This window comes from Sesamum indicum, linkage group LG5 (assembly GCF_000512975.1).
Source record: "Sesamum indicum cultivar Zhongzhi No. 13 linkage group LG5, S_indicum_v1.0, whole genome shotgun sequence".
In the NCBI taxonomy this organism is placed as follows: Eukaryota; Viridiplantae; Streptophyta; class Magnoliopsida; order Lamiales; family Pedaliaceae; genus Sesamum; species Sesamum indicum.
The window spans coordinates 18,090,267-18,110,053 of record NC_026149.1 but is presented as its reverse complement, the minus strand read 5'-3'; the positions used below and the strand labels follow the sequence as shown (position 1 = coordinate 18,110,053).

Sequence of the window (19,787 nt, the reverse complement as noted above, 5' to 3'; positions counted from 1 at the left end):
GAGTAATTGACGTGGGATGGATACTTTAGTTGTGGTAATTGTATTTAATTTTTTTATTATTTAATCTTTTTTAGTTTGAATTAATCATATAAAAATACTTTGAAGGATAAAGTTAGTTAGGGAGAGACAACTATATATATATATATATGTGTGTGTGTGTACATTTTTTGGTTGAAAGAAAATGGAGGGAGAGAAGCACAACAAGAATCAATATAGAAATTGACATTTTTTATTCCGACAGTTACTTAATTATGATATATTTCAGTCATTTACAAATTTAATTCTCGATTTTAGTTCCTATTTTATTCTATTTCTAGATTCCATGTTAGAATTGACAAAAAATTCATACGGGTGAAAAATACGTTAGTCAATTCTTCTTTTAGTTTTGGAATAATTACACTCCCCTCCCTTGAAGTTTGGTGCATGTAGATTCCTTGTAGTTTGGCAAATTACATCTAGCACTCTTGAGATTTACTTTCGTCTAACAAATAAATCCCTCTTTTAGAAAATTAACCGAATTTGTTGATATTAAACAAAAAAAAGTTAGAAAAAAAAATCTATATTGATTCTTGATTGACTTAGTACTAACTTATTGCAGGTTAAATAAATCTTTTTATGATCAATTACCTTCATACGTCTTCACGTATTAATACATATGAGTAGTTATATCTTCACCATATGAAGGTAGTTTAGTCCGAAAACATTATTTGACCTACAATAAGTCAGTAATCAGTTAATCAAGGGTAAATTTTCATTCAAGTTTTTTTGTTAATATTAGCAAATTCAATTAATTTTGACTAACGGAGAGACTTATTTGTTACACAGAAGCACACCTCAAAAGTGTTAGGTGTAATTTTTCAAATCACAAAGGGTCTATGTGTAATTATACCAAACTTCAGGGAGGAGAGTGTAATTATCCCTTTTGTTTTTCTTCTAGTGAGAGGGTGTTTCCCTGAAATTACAAAACGTCACAAGGTGTTTGATAATTAATTTTAAAAAAAAATCAAATTATAAACTTTAAAAATAAGATGTTGGGAGCTGATAAGCTATTCTAAATAAAACTTAAGGAAAAATTATTCGCATAGTCCTTTAAATTTTTGTCTGCTATTAATTTTAGTCCTTTAAATTTACCCGTTTTAGTTTTAGTCAGTAACTTTTAAAATTATTTAATTATAATTCTTTAAATTTACTCATTTTAGTTTTAGTCGGTAACTTTTAAAATTGCTTAATTTTAGTCCCTTAATTCAATTTCAAAAAATTTTATCCCTACACAGCTTTTTAAGAACAATTTTAGTCCATAAAATATCTATTCGTTTTGCATCTCGTAGCTAATGCTCACCTAAAATCGTATAAGAGTCTAGGTTTATCGAAAAAATATTTATTTATATTACACTTTAGAGCATTATGAAGGACTGTTAACATTTATCATCAAAAGGGCAAAAGAGCCACAAATTAAGCTAAAGTACCAAATCTACACAAAATTGATATATAAAAGACTAAATCTAATCGCCAAAGATAAAGGACCAAAATGAATTCAGATTAAAATTATAGGCAATTGTTATAATGTTGATTAGAGGTTTTGGTAAGAGGATATTTTCAATGGCAATTGTTCAAATTACTTTCTTGTGAAGCTTTCCGATATTATTGCTTATCTTTTTCTTAATCGAATTGTATGATCTATACTAATATAAAAAAAAAAAAATCGTCATTTATACTCATAAACGGCAGTTTTTGATACTATCACACTAATGTTTAAATATAATAATTATAAAATAATTTTAAAAATTAATTGTAATTACTTTTTTCTTTAACAAAAGTGACTAAATATTATTTTAACACTACTATATCAATTTTTTATTGTGTCAATAATATTTTAAATTATTTTTTTTATTTTAAAATATAATTTATTGGTTTATATATTTTTTTCTTATTTATAATATATTTTAATACATAAAAATTTATTTATTATGCACATAAAAACAACATACCACGACGATTAGTTAAATATAAAAAGAGAGAGAGAGAGAAAAGGCTAGAAGTTAATATGAGAGCTAAATGAAAACTTAAATCAAATAAATATTTTCTTCTAAAATTTCAAAATAATTTTATATTTCTTACGCAGTTCAGTCCACGCAAAATTCATCGTACACTATTAGTTATGATTATCCAAATATTTGAACGATTTAAGAAATACAATACAAAATTCGAATCCCACATCGATTTTTTTTTTTTTTTGTGAGAATTTTGAGATTTTAAATTCTTAGAAGTTTCTTAATATTCATATAATTAAATTTATATAAAAAAATATATGGTTAATATATGAATAATTTATAATTATTTACGAGCTTGACACATATAGCTCATCTAAAGACAATTTGAGTCAAGTTGGAATATCATAGTCTAGAGACGATTCGTGTCAAGTTGGAATAGGAGGTATTTGTCAAAGACTGAGAAAAAATAAGTATTTTTCCGATTTTGCAAGAAATATCAAAATCAGTATGAACAACAATTTGACTTGGTATTAAAAGTCATGGGTTTAAATCTTATCGAACGTGTATTTATCTCACTTCGTGTGAGTGTTTATCTCATTTTATGTGAGTTATTGTAATTCACTTATTAAATTAATATAATTTATCTATTAATTTTAATCAGATTAATGTATTTGTAGTCGGCCGAAGGCTGACCCCACGACTCACAGTAGCCGTTGGAGTCGCCAAACCAACGACTTTTAAAAAGCGTGCTTGACACACTCCCTTTTTATAAGATTAGCATTTGATGAGACCCCACGATTTAATAATTAAAAAAAAAAGAAAAATTAAACAAAGAGACCCCACGTGTAATAGAAGAAAGCATAATAATGTCTTTTTATGTCAAAAACATGAGGACACAATGATGACAAACTTCTCCACACAAAAAGAAAAAGGGATAACTATACACGTAATTACGCTCTCCTCCCCTAAAATTTGATAAAATATATGTATTTTTTTTATAATTTATAAAATTATATTTAGCATTCTTAAAATTTGCACTCGTCCAATAAATAGGTCCAAATTCAATGAATTTATTGATATTAATAAAAACAAAATTGAATGAAAATTGATATTTACCGTCAATTGACTTTTTAGTGACTTATTGCAGGTTAAACAATTTTTTTCTAATTAAACTACCCATGATATACCTTCTCACATGCATTAACATATGAAGATGTATAGGGATAAATTAATTATAGAAAAATTTGTTTGACCTACAATAAGTCAATAATAACTCAATTGAGAATAAATATGAATTTTGTCTGATCTTTTTTGGTAATATTAGCAAATTCGATGAATTTTGACTAATAGAAAAATATATTTGTTAGACGAAAGTAAATCTCAGGAGCATTAGATATAATTTTCCAAACCGCATGAGGTCTACGTGTAATTACACCAAATCTCGGGGTAGAGGAGTGTAATTATCCCTAGTTATATTTACAACGTATCTATAGTCTGTTTTTATACATATAACCTCTGTTTCTAGATAGTTATACATATACCTATTAGAAATGTCAGCATTATTTATATAAATTACTACTGATTTTGTAAAACTTACACATATACCTTTCCAAAAACATCAACAGCATTACACAAATTAATCATACTTTTTATTGTCAGAGATAATTTATGTAATTATACAAAAGCATGTATAGTTTTTTTTTAAATAGGTTATAAATAAAAAAGTATAAATATAATTATCCTAAATAAAGAAATAAAAAGGGAAGAAATATATCGTTAGAAGGAAAAATTCTTATTGAAATAAAATCTGATCGAATATATTCAATGCAATGAAAAATAAGAACGAGAAAAGGGTAATTTTAGGAGCATTAGCTAATTAATTACATAGGTTTTTATGTGGGTCACATATCACTAAATAATGTGAATATTTAAAATTGGTCATTTCCAAGTGCTCTTAAAATTTATTCGTAAAAAGCACCCTATATTATATATTAATGCCCATAAAAATAAGTTGATCTAAAAAATATTCAAACGGCTCAAAAATAAGAAAAAAATCACAAGAGTCCAAAGGAATGCAAAACTCGATGTGCCTCCCAAGAGAACCAACCCAGGTAAGGGCCCAAGGTGCCCACAGAAAGTCTAATTTGAGTAGAGCTCCCAAAGAATCCGATAGGGATGCTCCCAAAAAATAGATTGGCTTAAAGGAACATTGTATTCCGTACTTACAGTTTCACTTCGATATCAATCTATCATTTGTACATGAAAATCGAGCAATAATACTCTCTTCATAACTCTTTTACAATCTTTTATTTCCTAGCACTTATTTCACTACTTTTCATTCTAAGTGTACCAAGCTATTTTTTGCTCGCATCATTAGCGTAGTCTGTGGGAATACAAAACTAAGATGTGAGAACAATGAAAGCTACCAATGTGGAGCTAACACCTCCTCGGATACCTCCTCGAGGAGGATGGTCCCTTTCCGAGGGAAGAAATCCAACAGATGATTACTACCTCGATTCAAGAACCTGATTTCAACGGCCCCACCATTATTATTGCCTAATATTATCTATCCGACTTTTAATGTGCAAGGAACCTTGCAATAGGACGTCCCCTCTGGAAGAAGGTGAGAGCACCCGCCCTTACAAAAAGGTATCCCCAGCAATTGAAAGACGCACATTAATAAGTTTCAACAGGAACTCTTAGATCTGCAGAGGTGTGTCTTCGAGGTCCCCCTGGGGTAGCAAGAGGGCACCCCCTTCAATGAAGAGATCCTAGTAGGTAAACTCCCCCTCAACTGGAAGGAACCCAATCTTCCACAGTACAATAGAACCACTGATCCCCTCACCTTAACACAGTCGACCCCACAGTGATTCAACCAATTGCCTATAGATTCAATCCAGTTATTCAGTGAATTTCGCTCTCTTTCTGCACCAATTTTCCAGCAATAAATGGCGTTGAAAGACAACCATGAGCCTTTTTCTCCCTACAGCAAAAAAATAGGAGAATCCCTTACAGAGTATTTTCCATGTTTTAACTTAGCTGCCATAGAGGTTCATTCTACTACATTTGATAAACTAACCTGCGTTTTTTTTTTCTCAAGGATTGCAAAATGGTAACTTTTTCGAGTCCTTAGCCAAAGCTCCTTCATAATTTTAGAATCTCCTAACTCGAGTCGAAAAATACATTAACTTAGCTAAGAAGTACAAACATCAATTCCTTGGTGAAAACCACGAGTAACAGGAAGATGAGGCCACAAACCTCGAGGAATAAGCCCTATCTCGAAGCAGACACCCTAAGCCCTCCTTCGGGTAGGCACTTAGGTCCTTCTCTATGGAAGCACATAGATTATGTTATATACAGGTACAAAAAAGTCATATCTTCCACACAGGCACATAACCTTGCTCCAAACAGACACCTTTTCCCCCCTTCGGTGAGGTCCCTGAGTCTTGCACCAAGTAGCACCCTCAAATAAGCCTTCTTCCAAGGAGGCACACAAATTTTGCTCCATCCAAGCACAAAAGCCTTATTCATGATAGACACATCTCTATTGTTAATATTTTCTTGTAGAAAATTAAAGTCCTATACTCGAGCAGACACAAAAAGCACTTGTTAAGCCCTCTTCCGTAGAAGCACACATACCTGCTCTATACAGGCACGAGGTAAACTCTTGTTTCTTTAAGCATACTTGTACTACTATCATCTCTTTGTAGGAGTTCGAAAAAAATAAAGAAATAAAAGTGGCTCCATCTTTAGGCCATTCTCTTGCCTCTAAAGACGTTTACTCTAATAAATGACAAAGTCCATCTATTCGAGTTGGTGTGCTAAATGATACCCATAAAAAAGGGTTAGCCCAAAAAAGCCCAATGGGTCTAAAAGGAAGAAGAAATCGCAAGAGTCCAAATGAATGCAAAGCCCAAGGTACCCCTTAGGAGGCTCTACTCGAGTAAGGGCCCAAGGTATCCTCAAGCAACCCAATCTAGGTAGCCCCCTTAGGGTATCCGACAAGGACACCCTCAGAGAATAAATTGACCAAAAGAAGTCCAACTGGCCCAAATTCGAGAGGGTCCAGACCCAAGAAAACCTCACAAGCCTACAAGAAAGCTTAGAAATTTGAAATCCCTAGCCAAAATCAAAGTCTATCTCACATGGCGTCCATGGGTGGCCTAAATAACATCTACGTAGGATCTCTAGAGGTGTACCTCACATAATCAGATAAAGAGCAACAGTCCCCTTTGAGGAGATAAAAGGGGTAGTCTTGTTGGGGAAATCCCCATACACTAAAAAACTTAACACTCGAAAAATTTAGAGAGGACTCAAATATTATTTGTTGAAGAGTTGGAGAGATTTTTCGATGACCTCCATCTACTTCCTATCACTCTATTAATAATAACCCGTGGAATTGGATCACAAACTTCAAACTCATTTTAGATGATATCATGGCTTTCTTCATCTACTTTAGCCTTTTCTTTTCCAGCTATGCTCATTATAGTTTGTTGGCCATTTGTTTTTTCAACTGTTCCCACTTGCTTTTCTGACTATGGGCCTTATTTGTTTGCTTCTACTAATAATCATCACGGGCGAAAAATATATTCTGCTGCAAGACAAAAGAGTAAACCTGTGACACTTGGTATCAGAGCCCCGGTTAATCCCGGGCTCCGGAAGGAGAGTGTGCCCAGTTAAAAATCTTGATTGACACACGAGCTCTACGTGAGGTAGAGATGGGTTGAGACCGTTCTTTTGAGACAAGATCAGACCGGATTGCGGCACAAATGTGTTGGTTGTTGCCATGTTCTTTAAAAATGCTTCAGCGAGCCGTTTGTAATATGGTATGATTTTGGGGGATGTCTGCCACAGAGATTGTGTTGGGTAGAGTCCTTTTGTGCGCATTTGGACTGCTTCATAGAGCAAGCAGCTACGGTCCAACTTCATTGTTGTTGGTGATATTTGATATTTTTACCTCGTTTTGTGAAAATCCCTTTTTATGTCTTTTACCCTTCTCTGATTTGGATTTGGGTTTTTCCTAGGTCACTCAAAGCTTTGTTCCAAACAAAGGCTTTTTCTATTTCTCACAATAAGGGCATATATGGTTATGCCAATACGACATGCATCATGTTGCATGTATTTTTTTGGGTGGCCTTTGTTGCTGGTAGCTTATTCTTTCAGATGAGCATTTTTTTTTTTCCCAACTAGGCTCTATGGAATTTCAGTTTTCTTCCCTGACATGGAGTTTAACAAGAATGGTCATTTAATTTATTGAAAATATTTTAAGTAGAAACTTGACCGTGTCCTGTGAGACAAACCCAACAATCCCAAACCCTTTGAGTGGAGATTTCATCCTCATGATGGCTAAAACCAAAGGGGTTTCTCCTATTATAGCTTTGATTCGATTGAATTTGATGAAATGAAATGCTGGATGAGAACCATTTTCTATGATTTCTGGAGCCGCTGAAATTAGCTTAAGCTCCAAATATCTCCTCATTTGAGGTAGGGATTGTTTTGCCAAGAATCATATACTGCCCCACTAATCCATTCCAAAAGTTATGAGATTTTCGAAAATCTTGGTGTTGTAGTATGAACTAAAGCAAGTGCCCCGAAATCATACCACTCTCGAACGTACTTTGTATATTCTGTGATGTTTTCTTTGTTTCAACCCCATCTGGTTGAGGGCTCTAGCAATTCCTCCGACCCTAAATCCCCCATATGGGCTAATATTAAAGTTTTGATGCATGATTCTTTATATGATTTTGTTTGACACCGTCATCCTTAAAAAAAATCCTGACAACCTTTCAAAGATTTGAAGCCTATCTCTTACATTGTAATTATTCTAACTCGATCGAAAATCCATCTAAATCACTTTGTATGTCTCCTCGTAGATGCTTTCATTTGAGCAAAGATCCTTGAATTGGAAGATTGGTACCAAATTACCATAATAAACTACATCTAGGATGTCGTTTATGGCTTTAAACTTTCATAATTCACTATGTTTCTGCGGGAAATCTAGTGATATATGCTCTTTTGTTCCGTACATCCAGCGGTTACAATCATTAAAACTTTCATTGGCTCTAGTATAGACTCGTTTAAAAGTTCTTCTCATATGGGTCATTCCCGTGGATCTTGCGTTTGTTCGTCTAAATCTTTGAGATGAATCTCTTGTTGATCTTGGTTTCTACCTAAATTTCTATGATCTAGCCTTGATTTGGACCATCATGGTCTCCTTTGAAAAAAAATGTTTTTTAAAACTCTTAGAATAGGAGCCACTGCTCTTTTTCTTCCTTTGCTCGCTTGATTCTCTTATAATGGTTGGAAAATCATTATTATTACAATAGAGAGGGTTCATTTAATTTTTTCCTCAATTTCTTCATGTTCTTTTGAGCGGATACTTGATAACACCAATCTTTCAGTTTGTTTTTGAGGAAAAACATTCTCTTGCTACTAGATCCAATTGTCCTTCGGGTACTCTATATGATTGAATCAACATTTCTTCCATGGATTGTGCATCTTTGTCAAGAACATAGGGGCAATTATTTTGGTTGCTACTCCACTCTGAAAGAAATACTTGTGGAACCATTAGATATATTTATTTACTACACAAATATTCTTCAATTCATGGCCAAACAGAGCTTTTGAGTACTCTCTTGCCTTTTCAGCTATGCTTCCCTCCCAGTAACCATCTCCAATGAAATGTATTTTGAAAAGTAGAAGTGATTTGTTAAAAGAGCGATAGGTCGGGGGGTGTAAATGTAATTATCCCTTTCAGAAAATATTGTACCTAAATCGCAAATTGCCCTATAATATGGTATCAATTTTGCATTTATCTCTTACATCAATATCTCAGCTTACATCGAATTAATCAATATATTAATATAACTAAGAATAATAAAATTAATTATAATAAATTCAAATAAATTAAAGTATCGCCACGAGCTAGATGTGACTAGACTTCATAACTTTAAATTTATTTATGAAATTTGAGCTTTAACCATTAGTATGAGAAATATGTAAAAAAATTACCATATCCTTAATGGGGAAATGGGAAGCAAAGTGATGATTCCCCCTAAGAAGGGAGGTTTAATTATTTTTTTATTATGAATAATAATAATAATGATATATTTAAAACAATACATATAATATTAAAAAATTAAAAATTTGTGAAGTCGCAGACGGTGTCCACGACTCATTATATTACTATTATATGCATTATTTTTATTATTTTTTTATAATAAAAAAATAATTAAACCTAAGAAAGGGAACAACTTTTCTCATCTTTACATGTTATGATATCTAAACTAAGTAAATAATTTTGTAAAAAACCCTAACAAAATAATTTTTTTTGGGTAAATGTAAGTTTCATTAATAAAAGGTACATACGTATAATACAACAGTCAAATATTGGTTTCTCCCATAACAAGTCATGGGATACGCCATAGTCTATATAATGCAGAAATACTAACAGAGTATGATAAATTAGCACTAATGATTCGGCCTAACAAAATAGTTTCGTTACATCATAAAATAATATTATGTATTAATCAAATTCTAGAAAGAAATATGAAAATAATATTATCAAAGTATATATTTTTATGATGTATGACAAAGAGCTATGAAACAATATCATATGTGGTGCACAATCATACATTTTTCATCAATATAAATAAATGCAATTAATTAATGTGAATCTAATTACTAGCTTTATTGCATTAAAAGACTTCACTTTCTTACAACTAAACATTAATAGAACAACTCCTTTTTCTTCTTCATATTCAAACTTAATTTTCTCAAAATCCATAAAACAATTATTGATCTAGAATCTAACTCATAATCCTAGAAAGATGAAAGAAAATAGGAGCAAAATCACATGTACTAGTAGTAGTAGTTAAGATATGTTAGCAAAAATCTTTTCTCCAAAAGAGGAAGTTTGCTATCTAATTACTCAAGTAGTAGTTTAATGCCTTGATGTTGATTTTGGCCTTACCAATTGTGGTTATTACATTAAAATCAGGAAAGTCAATCAAGTTTAGTTTAATTGGCGAAGTTAAAACTATAGTCATAAGATTATATATACGAATTCTGCCAATTTACGGTATTAGTCATTTTAACAGTAATTGTTAGTCTACTGTAAGAGTAGTTGTGCGTTAGCCATAAATAATTAATATCGACAATTTGTATATTAATTGTTAATGATCAAAATTCATGGTGCAATTTTAGTTAATTTACTCAAAAAAAATTTAAAACTCAAGAAAAGAAATCCCAATTTAAGTTAATCATTTTTGTACTTAGATCTTGACGTCTACATCAGCACGTGTTATTTCAACTGATAAAAAATGGGTCATTTTTTATCAAAAAGTTGTGTATATGCTTCCGTATACATATTTGGGGAATATTGAAGGTAAGTAATTTGTAAATACTGTAAATCACTTATGATCTTTCTATTTTAGTCCGTTCTAACAACAATCGAAGCCACTTAATTTTTTTGAGTTAAATGCAACATACTTCCATACAAAAATACAAACAAACTAAAAAATTCCCTAAAAAAAAAAAGACAAAAGCCACCTCTGATGCCGGAGACAAATAAAAAAAATCGAAAAGAAAACTTTTTTTTTTTTGGGTGAAATGAAAACTTTTTTTTTTTTAAAAAAAAAAGTACAGGAAGTCGATATTGCCCTTTTTTTTTGTTAAGGAGAATCTTTTACTTACTAATATTTTCAATGGGCATGCGGTGCAATTAACCCTTTTTTTTTTCTTTTTTTTGGATAAATTATAATGAGCTCTCTTGAAGTTTTCACTAATTATAATATCTTCTTATTATTTAAAAAGTTGTAAATATTCCTTTGGAGTTAACGATCGTCTAACAAATACTCTTACAGTAGAGGTCATTAATTTTATAGAGTTTTTATAATTTTTTAAATAATAATAAAATATACATAATTATGATAAATTTTAAGAGAATTTGTTGTATTTTTTTATGACCAAAAATATAAAAGAAAAATTGAGGCCTATTCCTTGCCTCCTGCAAAAATCTTGTGGATATCTTTGTGACACTGACGCTAAATTCCAGACCTACAAAAAACTAAAAATATTTGTCTTGAAATCAACTGAAAACATGAGTCCTACTCCCCTTGCTTTCTGTAAAAGACAAAACAACAAACCGTTGCAAGGATCCTTGAGTGCTTTTCCCACTTCAAGTTTTTCAATTGTGGGGTTCTTCTTTTTTGAGCCTTTTCCTCGACGCCTAAACCTCAAAAAAAGATTGAGAATCTGGTTTCTTTTTTCATCCTCTTTTTTCCCCATTCACACACCTCCTTTTTCAATTTCTTACTCTCTTTATTTTCTTGAAATTTTGGCTTTGTGAATCTTGGTATTTGCGACTGAAATTCACCCGCCCTTTTTTTTGGTTTCTGGTTTATGAAGAAGAAAATTTGTGTTTCTTGAAAAGGAGGAGTTGGGCTTGCTTGATTCTTGTTCATGGAGGAGAAGCTCTTGACTCTGGGCTCAGAGGGATGGCTGTTTGGACTGATTCAGACCTTTTCTTGCTGAGAAGTAGGTAAGAAGTAGTTGTTCTTGTATGTGTGTTTTATATGGTAATTATTTCTCGGTTTTCTTGTGTATAAGGAGTGTTGGTTTGGCCATTTGTACACAGTTCCTCATATGCGAAAATGTTTGAGTTTTATCAAAGAGAAAAGAAATGAAATTTGGGGTAAAGGGACTGATCCTGTTATTCCTTTGTTTCTCTTTGTTTGTTGCTAATGAAAAGGTAAACATTTGTCCATGATGATATATGTGTGTCTGGACCGTTTAATAGTGTAAGAGTTATTTCATGGAAGAAAGATGAAAAAGTATATCTGTTTTCAGTATATTGCAAATTTGATTCTTGAAATTGATCCCATATAGCCCTTTTGATAGTAGTTCATGTTTCCCTTTAAAATCCCAGATAAAAGTCTTGTCGATAAGGCATCCGAATCCAACATGTGATGGCGGACTATAGCACAGTCACGTCCGAGGTTGATGTTTCTGCTCTAAAGGACACACTCTGTGCTCAGCAAGAGCTTCTTCAGAAGCTTTACAAGGAGTTGGATGCGGAAAGAGAAGCTTCCGCCTCTGCAGCTAGCGAAGCTTTATCGGTTATATTGCGCCTACAAGGAGAAAAGGCTGCAGTGAAAATGGAAGCTGAGCAGTATAAGAGACTCTCCGAGGAGAAGATTTGTCATGCAGAGGAATCTTTAGAGATATTTGAAGATATTATCTATCAGAAAGAAATGGAGCTGGCTTCTTTAGATTACCAAGTCCAGGCGTATAGGTATAAGTTGTTAAGCATTGGGTACAATGATCTTGGCGTTGGCGAGGTTAAGTTTCCTGAAAACCTTTTGCAAAGAAATGAAAGTTTAGGTGGGGAGAGTAGTCTTCAGAGCAAAGGAAGGAGGAGTTCTTTACCTCTCTCTCTCAAGTATAAGAAGGTCATGAATGAAAGGTCTACTAGCCCGGAATTGGATTTGATTTCTAAGGTTGTGGAGGAACAGACAGGGCAAGAAATGTATGACCAGATGTCTGATCAAGGCAACAAGGCTGATAACTCGACTCCTGGAGGCATCAGTTCTTACTGGGAGCAAATCAGGAAATTAGACGTACGGGTGAAAGAGATAGTTGGAGCTAACTATGAAAATTCCAGGAGTGGGACTCAGTCCCCTTCATCTGTTTCTTCTCAGATAAGTGCAGGTTTATGTTATCTCTCTAACTCGGGTAATCAACAGAATGGAAAACGGACGTTCTCACCAGAAATAAGCATTTGCAATCCATGCGAGCGAAATAAAGTAGCTGTTTTGGATGAAACTGACCGGACTGAATGCTCTAAAAATAATGTAGCCGGTGATTATTCTTTTTCTCCAAACGTACATGATGTCTTTGAAGTCCCTCAAGTTGATCAAACCATCAAATCTTGTGAATCACTGGAAAAATGTGGAAAAGAAGACGTTGTTCATCCAGAAGCTGCTAAAGTTTATGCAAGAGACGAGCCCAACCAGCTGAAGAAAGTGTTGCAATCCAAATACTTTTGCAAACCGAGTGGTGCTGCTGATATTGACTGCCAGTTGGCTGTTGTCGAGCCAAGAGCTAGTGTTTCTGAAACTCTACCCCTACCTAATCAACTTACCCGGACATCTGAGATTCTTGAAGCTGAGGGGCTGGGAGAATATACGAACAGAGAGGAAGAATTGAAATTGTTGAGAGACATCAAAGAGCTGCTGAATTCGTTGCACGATGAGATTAGGAGTCGGAAAGTAAAGAAATCCTCAACAAGAGACGAGCCATCCTTACGTCCTCTCCAAGAGGTTAACTCATGATATTCTTCTTCCTTAAAACTCTTCGTAAATGTGTCATCTGAACTATTTCTGATGCATTAACGTTGATTACAGGCTATGCTTTACTTCTGGCTTTGATCCAGCAGGAAATGTTTAGGACAGAACCGATGCTGTCTCCCCTACATGCTGTACATATTCTTCATCATTGACACCTGATTCTGTAAGAAAAAAATGTGTGCATCCTTTAATTGTCATTGATGGAATTGTCGATTTTCTATTTCCTTTTTTGGTGCTGAGGATTGATTTCAACTCCACAGTATTCTTTATACGGATGAATAGCTTGGTAGTTTTGACCTTTCTTCACACAAGAGAACAGATTCTTCACACTTTCAGATGTATGTCCAATACTTTGTATGAACAATGTCCAGATTTGAGGTATCTCTGATATTAAAACAGGGTTGTGCTGTTTTAGTTCGTTCCTTGTTTAAGTTCTACTGCTTGAGATTCAGCCTACGTTGTATCAGTTGTCGGTTTCCATCGAGCATTAATCCAATAGATTGTCTTGTTTTTAGTTGATGCTGAATGTCAAATGAGACTAATAATGTGAAAAATACATGTTTAAGACTAAGCTTTTCCTAATATATTTCAGTTACTTATGCAGTCTGTTTGAATACTTACACAGAGACGAATGCATCCTTGGAGTTGATGTTTTTATTAGACAGAATAAACAACATGATTAATAGAAATACCACTAATTATAACTGTAATTCTTCAAACCATAGTGGTATTACAACTATTGTTCTTAAAACATATAATTGTGATCCAGAATCAATGTCTAATCACTTAAAAAACATCGAAATCTTCTGCATCAACCCTCCCACAACCATGAGCTAGCCGTCTTCCAGCTCAGGAAAAAAGCATCAAACTGAACAAGTGGAGAAAAACTATAAATCACTCACTAGTTCAAGTTTTGGCATCGAGTTTCCTGATAGATACGACTTGATTAGAGTTAACGCTTGCTTCGGTTTGTGCAAGGGAACTTCATGGCCTGCTCCTCTCACCGTCACAAAAGTCAACCCCTCATATTCTTGTGTCCATCCTCCTACCTGTATTTTTTTTCCATGCACAACAAATGTTAACTGAATTTGCATTACAAACCTGCATGCAATTACAAGAATGTTTTCTTCTATGCATAAGGAACGACGGCCCATAATAGTTTTTCGGGATAATTACATGGACCCTTTTTGAGGTTTGTACATATGGTAAAAAAGAAGATCCTCGATGTTGGAAATTTACAAGCATCTCCTACAATTATGTTTTACATTGAAGGCAATGTAATTCCTAAGACTGATGAGTTTTTTTAAATTTGTCGAAACAGGAGGGGGATGTCAGTGTAATGGTCTCTAGAGTTTTACAGATATGTAATGAGTAATCAGCATCAGACTGGTGAGAGAAGAGTAAGCAGACCTGGCCATCATCATCATACCAAGCACGCCAGGGACTAACTGTTGGAAGCTTTAGAGCATCTATACTGTAACGGGTCGATGTAACTGGAATTACAGCGTCTGTATCACCACTGTCAAAAAATTAAAGAAAGGGTTAAAGCGGTAATGATTATTTCATATATGCGATCATCAGAGTATTAAATCAGGCCTCAGCATGCAGTCACAGTTCATGCTTATTAACAGTACAAACTCATATACTCTGAGCATGTTCAATAATTTCTCTTCATAGTGAAACTTTCACCAATCATCTAGGTAGTTCAATTAGGATTAGACGAACACTGCACGCAGATGGGTCACATGTAATTTTTCTAAATCCAAGTGGAAGCAAGAGCGGAGTAGAGCAAACACGTGATACCCAATTCTATAAAGCTAAAAGCTAAAACGTTATTTCCACAGGCTGTAGAAAGCAGCCACGAAGTCGATAATGTGATTACAATGTGCATTGAGTAAACAGGAAAACATAACATAAGTGAACTTATTTTCTTTCCAGAAAATAGAGAAATCAACTGGCTGATAGTGGATAGGCAGATGTCTGTCAAAAAATGATGTTATGTGTCTGCATACGGTATGGAACCTCAGGAGAAAGACATGGAACGCTTCTCACAAGCTTCAACATGAGCGTTTCTCCCAGAAAAGCTTCCAGGCATACAGGGCATAGTAAGATAAGAGTTAGGACATGGTATAATGAAATACCTGAAGATCCATATTCGGATGCCCGAATGTAAAAGCTCGCGGTAGACATTGAGAACCGACCTAGGAGAATCCTTCCAATTTTCATTCACCGCGTCACTGCAATAAGAATGTCGATTTGTCTATAATTAGTGAAAACAAAATCTAGTAAACCGATGCTTTTGCGTAATGCATATCCACAAAGGACAAGAAAGTTGTATAAGCAGTCCTATAACAAAACATTTTCACCTAAGAATAATCAAAATTTGAGAACTCCATGCTAAGATTCTAATCAAGTGCTTTTCCAGGTAATAATTTTGCCAGAAACAATACTTACGACTACTTCATTGCAATGATCTTTTAAAGTGACAACTATTACTTTTACATCCCAAAATACACAACATCTTTTTCTAAAAATCATTTGAACTATATTGTCATTGGAAAAAATAGTAAAACATCGCCGGACATCAGTCCTATAGATGAACTCTGAGATCCAGTTAATTATTTTACCTTCTTAAAATGTCCTAATAGTGTTACTGTGTTAGTATATATATAATGTTGTCTTTATCTAGTTTGGATTCTGTTCTCATTCTCGTATATAGGTTAATGAAACTTAGACCCATAACCACAAAAGACTATTAAAAGACAAATAGAGAAAACAAGAATGAGATTTCTAAATCTCCACTCCATCACATGCACTCATACCTGCAAGTTTCCCATTTCAATGGCGAGTTTTTGCTATGAACATGAATAGCATTTTGAACCTCTGGAAGATTGAAGTAGACAGTGGAGTGCCGCTCCGTGCAGGGATCATATGCTCTTCGGAGAAGACCAACTTTCTAGCATATGGAAATACATTCTGTTAGTAACTCAAATAAGAATATATTGAGTTAGATAATTGCACCCAATAAAGATTTCTTGAGAAAAACTAACAAAATTCATTATGGTCGAAGACTATGCATTTTACAGTCTTAATCTCTTAAGAAGTACAAACAAAAATGCCGAAGATGTGAACACATACCCTGTTTCTTTTCCACGGATGGCTTAATCTACTGAAATTAGCTGTGCAGGGAGGAGTAAAGATGCTGTACATATCAATGTCTCCAATTTCTTCATCAGCATTGCCAAGAGCTTTCTCACAGCGTTCCGAGGCGTGTATGAAGGACTGGAAGTCACATAAGACGTTCAACTGCTTGAAGGTCTGATCCGAAATCATACCGACAGACCACAGGAACTGGAAGACTCCCAAGTGATCGTGAAAATCATCAGTTAGAGCGTTTCCAACCTACTTACAGAAGGATCTCAACTTGTTAAGTTTGTTGGCACAAGCATGTAATTCTCGTACTCTAAAAATGTGGCAGGAAAGCACATACCATGAAACCCTTGAGATTGATTATCTTTTGGTCATTTTTTGAGTTGTGCCTCACAATGGCTTGGCTTAATTGAGGAACATAGTGTCCTGTACAACGGTCAAGAGAAAATTTGAGAAAATATATCACCAGTAATTAATTCATAGAGGTCCAGTTCTTAAGGTTTCTGACAAATGGTTTGGATAAGTTCACTATGTGAGCTGAAAGCAATTGCATAAAGGTCGTTTCAGAAAGCGTACAATCATGCACTAACCGGCGTAGCTTTCACCCGTAATGTAGAAGTCACTTCCTCTGTACTGTGGAAAACGTTCAAACCATTGCAGCAAAAATTCTAGGTTATCGGTAGCTGCAATCATGGAAATTGAATCAAGATGAAACATGAATGGACAAAATGTCAAAACAAGCAAGATGGAAGATGACAAAGGGTTATCAGATAGAAAAATGGTACCTGTCCGTTTGTCACCATTGTTCAGTGAGTCGGAAGAAGTGTTTGAATACGAAAACCCAACGCCAACTGGAGAGTCCAGAAACAATATATTTGCAACTGCAAAATGGAAAAACTTAGCTATACCCTCATGAAAAATGTATGTTAGATATCCCGAGATTCTTGATAATTTGAGAAATTTTAACTTGTAAAGCTTCAAGAAATGTCGAGTAATTAACTTAGTAACTAAGTCAGTAACTCCAGGAGCACACACAACTCTGTTTTTCATAAATGGGTGACCCTGAAATTCAAACGAATGACCGCATGTTTGGCATGGCTCCAATGCCATGTTAAATAATCAACACGTCTAAAAGTTTAAACTGTTCGAGAGGAAACTCATTTTTAATATTTATCAGCTCTAACAAATCAAAATCTGGTTTCTGAAAGGAGCCTAGTTTTCATACTCAAACTTCAGACTTCAATTTTAAGCCCATATTCAACTTCCATTATTTCAAGATTATACCTTTATTCCAAGAGTATGGATTCAAATAAAGGGTCTTTCCATCTTTTTCAACATGGAAAGGCCCAATTTCCTCAGCAAGTCCATAGGCAATAGATGAGCATCCTGGCCCTGAACATCAGAAACAACTTTCAGAAGCTTGCATAAGTTAAAGTTGCCAGAACCAAAATTAATGAAAATAAAGATGACATTTATTGCAACACTATATCTTATCAATAGATCCAACAGCCAACAAGACAAATCAAACCTAACACTGTTTCAAAACACACACACACACACACACACACGCATATATATACAGAAAAATAAGTTTACCACAATCAAGAAAGACATGAAAAGAGAGAAACAACATAAGATGATCGTCTCTTTTATATTCATTCCACAAGAACTAAAAGCCTCCATATCGCCAACCTCTGCACAAACTAAGTCAAAAACAATCACACACACTCAAACACACACACAAAGGAAAAAACTACAGATAAAACATATTTTAACCTCCATTGAGCCAAAGAACAAGAGGCTTGGAAGAAGGGTCCTCATCAGCCTCAAAGAACCAATAAAACAACGCTCTCCCAGATTCTTTGTTGACAGTCACATAGCCCGCGTAGTGCGCAAAGCTCACATTGAAATTCTGGCCTGGAAGCTTCAAAACTCTGTCCAACAGCTGCTGATTGGGTGGGTCTGGAGAAAAACTTGCCCTGCAACTGATGAAATGGAGCTTGGCAACGCAGATGATGAGGGAAAGATTGAAAACCCAATTCAAAGTTGTCATCTTTTTAGGGTTCTTGGGATTGGATTGAAAGCGGAAACTTTAGTGGTAACCCCAAGAAAGTGGAGGAGGAGTGGACAAGTTGGTCGAGCATGCATCTTTTTTCTGTTCAACTTCGATTTATTAAGAAATTGCGCAAACGAAATTACACAAAAAAAAAAAAAAAAAAAAAAAAAAGAAAGAAAAAGGATTATCGCCCATGTTTGTTGGGAATTGAGACAACTGACATAGTTACATTGGTTGTGTTGCGAATGTTGTCCGGATTAGAATCTTCTAGTCAAAATTAATTAATCGTTGTTTGAAACTTTATATTTATTATCTTCCACGGTTTGTTTTTGTTAAATAAATAAATATTTTTTAATTAAAATTTATTAATATTAATAAAAAATTGGATGAAATTTTTTATTTATTTTTTATTGACTTATTATTAATTTGTTGCAGGTTAAATAAATTTTTTTATGACCAAACTACATTTATACATCTTCCCTCGTTAATGCATGTAAGGAGATATATTTTTAACTTATCAGAAAAGATATGTTGGATATTTACTAAGTCAGTAATAAGTCAATCAAGATAAATATCGATTTTCATTCAATATTTTTGTTAATACAATAAATTTGATGAATTTTGACTAATTTAGGGACCTATTTGTTAGACGAAAGCAAATATAATGGGTACTAGATGTAATTTTGCAAATTAGAGGGATGCTAGATGTAATCTTACAAATCACATAGAGTTTACGTGTAATTACAAAATTTCACGGAGGACGGTATAATTATCCCTAATTAGTATTAGAATAAATTACATTTTGTCATCCGAACTATGACCATTTTTACGCTTTGACATCTAAACTTTTTTTGTGTGTCAACTTACCATTTCAACTTTGCAAAAATTTGCACTTTACCATATACAACCATTTTTTTGTTGATTTTTTGACAAAAAAATATCGCATGTTGTGCATATGTGAAAAAATACTACATCACATAACACTTAAATATCACATGTACACTGCATGTAATATTTTTTTTTTTTTTTGACAAAAATTTGGTGAAAAATAATTATAAATGGCAAAATACAAAATCTTGTAAAGTTGATATAGCAAGTCGATAAAAAAAAAAATTAGATGCCAAATGTATAATCGGCCATAGTTTGAATGGCAAAATGTTATTAGCCCTTAATATTATAATTAGGTCATTTAGGTAATTTGGTTATTGTTAAGATAATGGTGGAAATTAGGATACTGAAATT

General features: G+C 33.7%; 2 protein-coding genes across 3 annotated transcripts; one reads left to right on the top strand and one right to left on the bottom strand.

Moving 5' to 3' along the window:
* Positions 11,084-14,839, top strand: LOC105162896. Of its 2 annotated transcripts, XR_847875.2 has the most exons (4): positions 11,084-11,532; positions 11,920-13,312; positions 13,397-13,502; positions 14,661-14,839. XR_847875.2 is itself a non-coding variant. In XM_011081065.2 (3 exons), exons 2-3 carry the CDS (start codon positions 11,960-11,962, stop codon positions 13,418-13,420), a joined length of 1,377 nt encoding a protein of 458 aa, XP_011079367.1. In that variant the 5' UTR covers positions 11,084-11,528; positions 11,920-11,959; the 3' UTR covers positions 13,421-14,338. The 2 variants fall into 2 exon arrangements, 1 of the variants encoding a protein (XP_011079367.1); XM_011081065.2 differs by lacking the exon at positions 14,661-14,839 and having other exon boundaries at positions 11,084-11,528; positions 13,397-14,338.
* On the bottom strand, positions 14,019-18,651 carry LOC105162897 (serine carboxypeptidase II-2). The gene is made up of 10 exons (XM_011081066.2): positions 18,266-18,651; positions 17,774-17,881; positions 17,275-17,370; positions 17,080-17,172; positions 16,830-16,915; positions 16,478-16,741; positions 16,162-16,295; positions 15,481-15,576; positions 14,750-14,858; positions 14,019-14,388 (listed from the first exon to the last, which is right to left on the bottom strand). The coding sequence occupies exons 1-10, from the start codon at positions 18,540-18,542 to the stop codon at positions 14,227-14,229; spliced, it is 1,425 nt and encodes a 474-aa protein (XP_011079368.1). The 5' UTR covers positions 18,543-18,651; the 3' UTR covers positions 14,019-14,226.